We start from the raw sequence: 10,779 nt of genomic DNA on the forward strand, positions 1-10,779 counted from the left end.
TAGAGACGGGGTTTCACTGTGTTGGCCAGGCTGGTCTCAAACTCCTGACCTCAGTGATCTGCCCACCTTGGCTTCCCAAAGTGCTAGGATTACAGGTGTGAGCCACCGCGCCCAGCCTGAAGGCATGGAATTATAAAACAACATGATGCATTTGGGAAATCGCAAGCATTTCAGTCTGGCTAGAGCAAGGGGTTCATGATTAAAATTAGAGGGGCTGATGAGTGTGGGATCATAATGGGCCATGGATGCTGAAGTACCCTAAACTCTGTAAGGGATCATTGAACATGCTAAGTCGGAGGCAAGATGATATTCACTCATTATTTCTTCCTTAAGCATTCACTGAGCACCTACTATATGTTTGGTACTGGGGCTCCAGTGGTGAACAGCACACGTGATCCCTGCTCACACTGTAGCAGAAAAACAGATACTAAACAAATGCTATTTGTGATGAAGGCTTAAGAGAAGAGGTACAGGTATATGAGGTGCCTAACCTAGTCCAGAGTGTCAGGAGCTTCTCTGAGGAATGATGTTTACACTGACACCAGAAGAATGAATGTCACCATTGATATTAACAGGGAAAGTGTCTGAGCTGGGGAGGCAGGGAGGAGTGAGGGGAGGGAAGAATATTCTAGGTAGAGGAAATAGCATGTACAAAGGTTCTCAGGTTGGTGGTGGGGTGGGGTAGGCGGAAAGAAGCATAGAAGGCCAGAATGGGCTGGACACCAGGCAATGCGGGTGTGAATGAGGAGGTTGGAATGGTAGGCAGGGGCTGGATTATGTCGGGCATTGTAGGCCTTGTTAGGAAACTTGGGTCATGTCATAGGAACTTTGGAATCTTGCAAGATTGGACTTTATTTAGAGCAGATGAAAAGTAGTAGGTTCTCCCTTTGGTTCAATACCAACCCAGGACATCAACATGATGAGAAATGGAGGGGGCCGAGGGAGCCAAGCAGGGGCCCCGTTCCTCATCAGCTTTCATTCAACACATATTTACTGAGCAGCTGTGACGTTCCAGGGACCGTAGAAAGCACTGGGGGTGTGGCAGTGAACCACACAGGCGTTACCCTGCTCTCTTGAAGTCTACAGCCTAATGGCAGTGAAGGACATTAAATAAATAGTTACACTAACACTGGTGATGTCATGAAGGGAAAGGAGAGAGAACATTTTCTGATCCTATCTTTAGGTCTCATTGAGACAGTCCCTTGGGACTAGGACATAGTTTCTTCTGCTTCTGGAATAAAATGATTAGCAGGTGGGAAGGCAAAATGGTGCAGATCAGTGTGGGCAGAATGCTACAATATATCTAGAAAATAAAAAAGGGGGAACCATATATATGTCTGTTTGCATATGCCTAGCCTGTTTCCAGAAGGAAACAAGTTGGCCGCAATGACCAAATACATTATCATTTATTTAAAAACAACAACAAAGCCAGGCGCGGTGGCTCACGCCTGTAATCCCAGCACTTTGGGAGGCCAAGGTGGGTGGACCACCTGAGGTTAGGAGTTCAAGACCAGCCTGGCCAACATGGCAAAACTCTGTCTCTACTAAAAATACAAAAATTAGCTGGGCGTGGTGGCGGGTGCCTGTAATCCCAGCTACTTGGGAGGCTGAGACAGAAGAATCACTTGAACCCAGGAGGCAGAGGTTGCAGTGAACCGTGCGTGATAGCACCACTACACTCCAGCCTGGGTGACAGAGAGAGACTCCATCTCAAACCAACAAGAACAACCACAACAACAACAACAACACATGTCTTGGGTGTGACAGCAGGGAGAGGAGGAGAAGAGGTAGGGAGATTATTGATAACATCTCTTACCACTCTGCCACCCCTCCCAACCTGTGCCCCACACCCGTCTCCACCCTTCACAGGCCCCCAGCTTACTGAGGACGCTCATTGTATAAGGAAAAGTAAATGAAAACAGGGAAACCATTTCTGATTAATGAGGAAATAAGTACATGCTGCATCATGTTAGGATGGGATCTTCCAAAGTGGAGAAAGCAGAACTACCTTTCAATAGCCTTTGCAAACACCTGGTCACAGATTCCCCTGTTAGCATGAGAAGAATAAGGGGCAGTGAAAATACACAGATTTTAGCTCAAAAGAAGAGTTGAATAATATCTAGAAATATACAGCAGTTGACAGCTTCTTCCTCCAGAAAAGGAGAGAACTAGCATTTAACAAGCTGGGACACTCTTTGCCAGCTGTTGGGTTGGAAGATTTACAGACATTATCTCATTATGTCTTAATTAAAATATATAATGGAAGTATTGCTGCTATTTTACAGATGAGAAAACCATATCTCAGTGGGGTTAGATAACTTGCCCAAAGTCACACAGATAGTTGTGGAGTTGTCTTACTCCCAGACCTGTTGGGCTCCAAAGTCTATTCTTTCTATTACATCTTGTTCTAGGATAGTAACAGTGAGGAGGAGGGTCCTGAATTACATGGGAGGGTAAACAAAATTATCCCAGGTCCCTTTCTAATCTCAGAGCTGATGATGCTGTGAGGTCTCCAGGGCAAAATAAAAATCTTCAGAGACCAAAGTTCAGTACCTCCGGTTACCTCTGGAGAGTCCATGCTCCATTCATCTATCAGAGTGGGAAAGCCCGAAAGAGGCTGCTAGGCTGAGCAACCCTGCTGTACTAAGCAAAAGCAGGGTTCTTTTAGGGAAAAAGCAATGGAGACCAGAAAACAGCAGGCAACCAGCAGTATCTGCCACTGCAGGGCCCAGGAGGCATGTCTTGCTCACCTCCGGGGCTCTCAGGCAAGGCAGCCTTCGGCTTGGCAGTGCCAAAGAAACTTTATCAGGCAATACACATTGTCAGGGGCTGTCGACACCAGGGAACTTCCGGAGCAGACTGGACCTGGTTCTGGATGCCAGTATGTGGTCCAGAGGCCTTCCCATAGAAAGGAGGATGGCGCGTAGGTTTGGGGCTAGGAAATAACCAAGGAAGCCAAGCTCTTGGTCTCTGTAGAGTCTGGGACCTACTATCTTTGGAGAATGGTCTGAAGTTGGAGAAGGGAGCAGAAATGGACATTTACAAGCTTCTGTTGTTTTTCAGGTATCTCCCTCAGGGTCTCTGGGTCCCCTCTCTGTCCCTCCTGTCCACAGTACCATGCCTGGAACAGGTGAGCTTTAAAATGAGATTTCTGAATAACACCAGAATTCTTCTAAAACATGGGATATTAGAACTGAAAGGTATCTACCTAAGTCAGGATCCCTTAAATGCATTTCAAAGGATATTAAAATCTGTGTTGGGAAAAAAGGGTTCTATGATCAAGTAAATTTGGAAAATGCTGAGTATGCACAGTTTAAACAAGCGTATTTTTTTGTTGTTGTTGTTTTGTTTTGTTCTAACTGCAGCACTTCTAAGCACTCAGGTGCATAACATTCCAAAATGAACTGTATGGAAGGCCCAAGGAAGGCAAGGCTTCCTAAAGTATACTCTATTCCTCAAAAAGTACCTGATTATTTCAAAGAACTAGACAGGATGATCACACGCCCAGGGTGGCCAGGATAGTCCCAGTGTCTGCTTCATGTCCTGAAATAATTATCAATAGTACTTCCTTCCACTTTTCTTTTTTTTTTTTAATCTTTGTCTTTTTTTTCGAGACAGAGTTTCACTCTTGTTGCCCAGGCTGGAGTGCAATGGCGCAATCTCAGCTCACTGCAACCTCTGCCTCTCGGGTTCAAGCGATTCTCCTGCCTCAGCCTCCCCAGTAGCTGGGATTACAGGAATACACCACCACACTCAGCTAATTTTTTGTATTTTTAGTAGAGACAGGGTTTCTCCATGTTGGTCAGGCTGGTCTTGAACTCCTGACCTCCGGTGATCCCCCTGTCTTGGCCTCCCAAAGTGCTAGGATTACAGGAGTGAGCCACTGCACTCGGCCCCCTCCACTTTTCAAAGTGTCTTAGGGTCTTAGTTTGGATAATAAAATATATGCCACCCTATTCATAGAACACAGTTTGGGAAACACAAACACAAGAGTTAATCCAAATACAAAATCTGCCATTTCACAGAGGATGAAAATGAGTTTCAGGAAGGTGAAACAAATCAGCAGCCACAGAGCTGCTGAGTGGATGGCCAGGGACCAAGACAGGGCTGAGGTCCCCTCACTCCCAGTTCATTGCTCTTTTTGTTTTTGTTTTGTTTTGTTTTGTTTTTTGAGACAGGGTCTTGCTCTGTTGCCCAAGCAATGCGGTGACACAATCATGGCTCACTGCAACCTCGAACTCCCGGGCTCAAGTGATCCTCCCGCCTCAGCCTCCTGAGTAGCTGAGACTACAGGTGCATGTCATCACACCTGGCGAATTTTTGTATTTTTTGTAGAGACTGGGTTTCGCCATGTTGCCCAGGTTGGTTTTGAACTCCTGGGCTTAATCGGCCCTCCTGCCTCGGCCTCCCAAAAGTGTTGGGCTTACAGGCATGAGCCATGAGCTCAGTTCATTACTCTAGTTTCTAGAAAACCATGCACCTTTTCTTGGTGGAGTCAGGGGAACTAGAGCAGCTGGCAATCTTTCATGGTGGCCTCAAGTTCTCTTTCTCCCCTATGCACTGCCTTTCTTTCCTCCTCTCTTCCTTCTTGTTCTTTTTCTCCTCCCGCCTCTTGGTCCGGGGCTGCATGTGCCCAGCCTTGGGTGTGTCCCAGAGTAGGATGATTTTGGCATCTGTCCTTGCATTTGGCAAGTCTTAGACTTGCAGAACCAGACACACCACTCTCCAGGGCCTGGGCTGTAGAGAGCATTTGGATGAGAGCCCCTCTGGGTGTGGGCAGAAGTTGATGCTAATGAGGCAGGAGGTAGTCAGGTGGGTGTGGGTAGGGAGAGGGTGAGGTCCCTTTGGGGTTACACCAGGAAATTTGTGTCTGAGGGGCTATGTCCCAATGTCCCGGGATCCAGCAGTATTATTTTCCCCTTGTTTTTGCCTCTCCTTATCCTCAGTAACGTCATCCTGTTCCCCTGGGAACAACAGCAGGCCTTCATCTCCTGGCTCAGGACTCCACGCCAGCAGCCCCACTGCATCTCAAAATAACTCCAAAGCATCAGTGAACTCCGCCTCCAGTTTTAACTCTTCAGGGTAAGGTGGGGGGGAGGGTGCAGAGACATCCCAGCAGGGCCAAGGGACATGTGAGAAGCTGGGCTCATGCCTTGGGAAAGAAAGCTTGTCATAGATAGGATTGGAAAAGAGGAATGGGGTGGTAGAGAGAGGACAGAGCGACAGCCAGACTGGACTTTATCCCCAGGGAGCAGGGATTTTAAAAAGAAGCTTCAGTCAGTGAGCCATCCTGGCAAGGAGCTGATGTCAACAAAGCCAAAATTTCCATCCTTACTTTGAGGGTGGAAATTTCCAAACACTCATGTCAGAAAGGGCCAGGTCCTTTGCTGGGCTTCATGCGAGGAACCCAGTTTTCAGGAGGTTCTGATGTGAGCCTAGAGCTTAGGCGCAAAGAAAACCCTGGGCTTCAAGCATGGCTGACACAGGGAGAAAGGGAAGTGGTGCCAATTCCTGTCCCCCACTCCCACCTGGAATGCAGTGAGGAAGGCAGCCTCCTAGGCTTCAGTTCATGAGGCAAAGAATCTGCTCTAAAAAGTGTTCTCAGCCGGGCGCGGTGGCTCAAGCCTGTAATCCCAGCACTTTGGGAGGCCGAGACGGGCAGATCATGAGGTCAGGAGATCGAGATCATCCTGGCTAACACGGTGAAACTCCGTCTCTACTAAAAAATACAAAAAAGTAGCCGGGCGAGGGGGCGGGCGCCTGTAGTCCCAGCTACTCGGGAGGCTGAGGCAGGAGAATGGCGTAAACCAGGGAGGCGGAGCTTGCAGTGAGCTGAGATCCGGCCACTGCACTCCAGCCTGGGCGACAGAGCGAGACTCCGTCTCAAAAAAAAAAAAAAAAAAAAAAAAGTGTTCTCAGAGCTGATGCCTTGGGAGAGAGAGAGATTCTGCCTTGATTCAGAACAAAACAGAGATGTGGTAGGTTACAGACCTAAGTTCGCCAGAAAAGATGAACCCACCTGTCCAAATCCAGGCAGTTCAGCAAGGCAGCCAGCTCTTATTAGCCAATTGTTGCATAGCCCGAAACATTGGAGCTCCTCACCTACCCCTACTGAGACAGAGAGAGAGAACCATATAATATACATTACTAGCTTTAAAAAATTGCTTCGAGGTATAATTCATATACCAGAAAATTCACCATTTTAAAGTGTACAGTTCAGTGGTTTTCAGTATATTCACAAGGTTGTGCAACCATCAGCATTATCTAATTCCAGTATGTTTTTATTACCCCTCCCCCCAAAAACCCCTATACCTGCTAACAGTCACTCCCCATTCCCATCTTACGCCATCACATTACTAGCTTTAGGATTGACTTCTTTCTTCCTTCCAGATCTTGGTACCGATGGAATCATCCCACCTACCTCCACTGAGACCAAAAAGTTTCTCCGACTCCACCGGGCCCTGTATTCCGCCTGGAAGGAAGGGAATCATGCCTTCTATATACAGACAGATTGCTTTCCGAAGAGTGCAAGAAAATCCCCACTATCAATGAATCCAGACTCTTGCCTTCTTCAGGAGCAAGGGCCTCCGGAGATCCAAACTGTGATTGAACCAAGTGCAGACTCCCAATGCTCTTGAAATATATAGCCCCTCCTAGGAGCTTACCGTTTTCACCTTCCTTGCCTATGCCCTTGCCTTCTAGTTCCAAGTATTTTAGTCAGCTTCACTGTGGCAATGGTCTTTCAGAGAAAAGACTCCTTGCTGTTAATCTCCAACTCATCTGTGGGCTTCTGGGGACAACCATTTGGCTGGAGTGCCAAACACCGGAAGCGGAGATAATAGTTTTGACTCTGAACTTGGCCACAATCCCTGAACTGATCCCAAAATCTGTGAAAAGATTTGAATCTGATATCTCCACCAAAGCCTTGATGTTTTCACTGTACAGCTAAGTTTTTTGACGGAATCTTCATCTCACCCCATTTTCTTTTTAACCTCGCCCCCTTTTCTACAACCAAATCCGTTCATTATTGTGCCCTTCAGGTCCCCTCCTTTTTGCAGAAGGCGTAAAAGAGCTGCCCTTGGTGGGTGCTCTGGGCATGTTGCGCTGCCCACCGGTGCCCTTCTGTCTGTCCATGTCTGCCTAGGGCTCAGGAGTGCCTGTTCTTTCCCTCCCTCTCTGTGTTTCTCTTTATCCTGTCCCCTCTCCTTTCTCCTGGTGGCAGAAAAGGAAGAATACAAGAGCAAACACACAATAATGACGGTGGCAAAGTACCTGTATATAGCCCTTTCCCATTTTTTGCATTATGTTCTTAACTCCTTAATGTGGAATTTTCCAGCAAAACGTTTAACTCAGGTGTGATTTTTGAAAATGTCTCTGTAATATTTTATCTTCTTTAAAAAAAAGGGGGGGAATACCAAAGTGTGAAATACTGTGCTAGCTTCCAGAGTTCCCACATGGGCTGGGAACTTTTTTTTTTTTTTTTTTTTTTTTTGAGACAGAGTCTCGCTCCCACCCAGGCTGGAGTGTAGTGGTGTGATCTCTGCTCACTGCAAACTCTGCCTCCTGGGTTCAAGTGATTCTCCTGCCTCAGCCTCCCAAGTAGCTGGGATTACAGGCGCCCACCACCATGCCCAGCTAATTTTTGTATTTTTAGTAGAGATGGGGTTTCACCATGTTGGTCAGGCTGGTCTTGAACTCCTGACCTCTTGATGTACCCACTTTGGCCTCCCAAAGTGCTGGGATTATAGGTGTGAGCCACCATGCCCTGCCTGGTCTGGGAATCTTTGTTAACTTCTTTGGGACCATTATCTCTAGAGTCTCCTTTTTTTGTGGGCCAGTGTGTAGAGATGTAACATGAAGCCATTCCAGAAATGGTAACTTAATAAAAAAGAAAAAAAAAAGACAGCATATCCAGGAAACTGTTGAGATTCAAAGGAATCTCACTGTTCCTAAATAAATGTGTATAGTGATTATGAAAAGTATTCCACTGTTGATAAGAAGAGGTTTAGATTCTTGTTCTGTGCCTTTATATCATTGTGGGGGGCATGTGAGTGCATAGAATGAAACGGGATGGCAGAAAATGTTTCAAATTGGGACATTAAGTGTATTACTTCCCAAACTGATGCTAAAGATGACACACATTATTACAGGGCCCTGAAGAATTCAGAGTTGTTACTCTCTGTAACAGAACTACCTTGAGGGCAGAGTAGGCAAGAGATTATTGTAAGTGGGAGGATGGTGAATGTTTAAGGTAAAGTCATTTGAACACTTAAGCGGTGGGGATTGAGGCTGATGTCTCATGTTTCAGATACCCTCAATGGCAATTATCCATTACTCACAACATAAAGCAATAAATAGTTAAGGCAGAGGATAATTTAATAATCACATATTAGCCAGGCTTGGTGGTGCACGCCTATAGTCCCAGCTACTGGAGAGCCTGAGATGGGAGGATCTATTGAGCCCAGGAAGTCAAGGCCACAGTGAGCCATGATCATGCTGCTGCTGCACTCCAGCCTGAACAACAGAGTGAGACCCTGTCTCAAATATACATATTTGTCTCTCATATATATATATTATATATATGTATGTGTATATATATGGCTTCAGAATGCATTGTGACTTTTGGTGAGGAGGTTGAAAGGCAATGAACCTATTCTTGTGGTTTTTCTTAGATTAATACAAATTTAAATAGTTACAGTTGGAGCTTGCAGTGAGCCAAGATTGTGCCACTGCACTCCAGCCCAGGCGACAGAGCGAGACTCCATCTCAAAAAACAAAATAAATAATAAATAGTTACCATTGCTGAGGTAAACGCTGACCTGTGGGAAAGAGAGGCCCTTCAAAAATGTAATGACTGATAGGGAAAAACTATTGGGATTAAACGCTTGTTGCAAATAATAATATCCACACAGGAAATCTAAATATTCATAATCAAGAGTTAACCGCTCCCTGATGTTTGAATGGGGCTTTAAAAATTCCTATTTCATGTCATGAAGTGGGAGAAGGCCTACTGGTAATGTTTCCTTTCTCAAGAAAAGATCTAGTTTAAAGGGGCCGGGTATGTAGCAGAGAGACAGCAAGAGGAGCCTTCGGCAGTACTTTAAGTACATACACATGCACGTGTGCATTCCTCCCTGTACGCTCACGGATGCCAGAGCCGACCCTTTTCTACAGAAGTCCTGGCTGCCTTGACATCCTGCTCAGGTGAGTGCTAAAAGCTGATCCTCTGCATTGTCCAAAACTTGGATTTTCATCCATTTGCCCATGATTTTTTATGAAAGAAATAAACAGAATTGTAGCCTGTTCAGACTCCAGTAGCTTTCCTTGCCAACTGACTTGGACATTGCTGAGCAGAATCAAGCCTGAAAGTGAGCAGGGTCACCTTTCATGTCTGCATGATTCTGTAAAATCTGTAATTCCAGGGAAGTTTAACTGAAGCTTGGTCCGCCGCCTCAGCATCTAACTAGGGACAAGAGAATCTAACAGAGACCACCAGTCATTGCCAAAGGAGAGATAAAAAAGATTGTTGCTGCTGCATTTCAAATTGTATTTCATACTCTAATGTTTAGTTGACTCAAAACGGGTGGGCCCAGCTGTGCGCCCCTAAGACAAAGTAAGGACTTTTGGTCTGACTCAGAGACTGAGTTTATTAACCCCAGGACTCAAAGCAGGAACCCTGGCCGGAGCTCCCAGGTTGCCAGGGCTCCTCATGTGCTCTGAGTGCCCCCACCATAGCTCACTTACTGACTCTTCTGCCTCTTCCTTGTGTGGGGGGACCTCCTTGCAGTTGAGGCTTTTTTTTTTGTTTGTTTCTGTATCCCTGTGGCTAACATTGTGACTAGCACATAACAGGCAATTATGTTTTTTAAATATAAAATTCCCTTCTTTCCTCTAAACTTTTAACACCCTTCACTGAGATAGGAGTTGTGAATACAGGAGAATACAGTGCACACCTGCAGGAATTTTTAGGTAAGTGGAGGCAGCATATCTCAGTGGTTAAGGGCACTGTCATGCCAGATCCCTATTGACTTCAGGAAGGATAGCACCAGATTCAAGAGGCCAAAGACCAAGAGCCAACAAATGCGACATAGGATTTGTTGAGGGGAACTTACATAAGAGGGATCCAGTGGCAACAGGCTGGACAGGAGAACCAGCACTGCCTGCAGAAAGCATGCAGTTTATATAGCACTTTCATCTTACACCCTCCCACTAACAACCTCCACCTGGCAACATTCATTTCGCATGAAACAAAGGGCCTTAGCCCCCTGTATGGCCCATGTTCCAAGGGCTGGGCCAGGGGCTCAGATGTTCCTCATAGATAAGGAATGAATCTCTGGGTTGGCCACGCTTGGAACACTAGACACACATTCAGGTGCGTCTGCACACAGGGTCATCCTCAGGGTATACTTAAGGTTAACTGCAGTTAGGCGCATCTGCCATACAGGCATGATCTCCAGAGTCATATTGCCTGGGTTTGTACCCTACTCTGCCTCCTACTAACCGTGTTACCTTGGGAAAGCCTTGACTGCTCCATGACTCAGTTTCTCACCTGTAAAATGGAGATAACAATAGGTCCCATCCCATATAATTGTGAGGATTAAATGAATGTGTGTGTGTGTGTGTGTGTGTGTGTGTATATATATATATATATAGAGTGCTTGGAACAATGCCTGGTACATTAATAAGAGCAATATAGGTGTTATTTGTGATTATTATTCTCATTGTTATTAAATTGGCGGAGAGCTTCCCGTCCCCTGCTCTCCTTAACAGCCCAGAATT

At 46.0% G+C, this 10,779-nt stretch overlaps 1 protein-coding gene across 4 annotated transcripts in view; it reads left to right on the forward strand.

Annotated features, from left to right (window-relative positions):
• POU2F3 (POU class 2 homeobox 3) overlaps positions 1 to 6,922 on the forward strand; it is an 82,817-nt gene extending 75,895 nt beyond the window's left edge. For all 4 annotated transcript variants that reach the window (XM_025357082.1, XM_025357085.1, XM_025357084.1 and 1 more), the window contains 3 exons: positions 3,064 to 3,130; positions 4,947 to 5,082; positions 6,391 to 6,922. In XM_025357082.1, coding sequence (XP_025212867.1) covers positions 3,064 to 3,130; positions 4,947 to 5,082; positions 6,391 to 6,430 — 243 coding nt within the window. In that variant the 3' untranslated portion in view covers positions 6,431 to 6,922. The remainder of the gene's footprint in view (positions 1 to 3,063; positions 3,131 to 4,946; positions 5,083 to 6,390) is intronic.
• Positions 6,923 to 10,779: the final 3,857 nt, after the last annotated feature.

The sequence above is a fragment of the Theropithecus gelada genome, chromosome 14 (assembly GCF_003255815.1).
Source record: "Theropithecus gelada isolate Dixy chromosome 14, Tgel_1.0, whole genome shotgun sequence".
Lineage (NCBI taxonomy): Eukaryota > Metazoa > Chordata > Mammalia > Primates > Cercopithecidae > Theropithecus > Theropithecus gelada.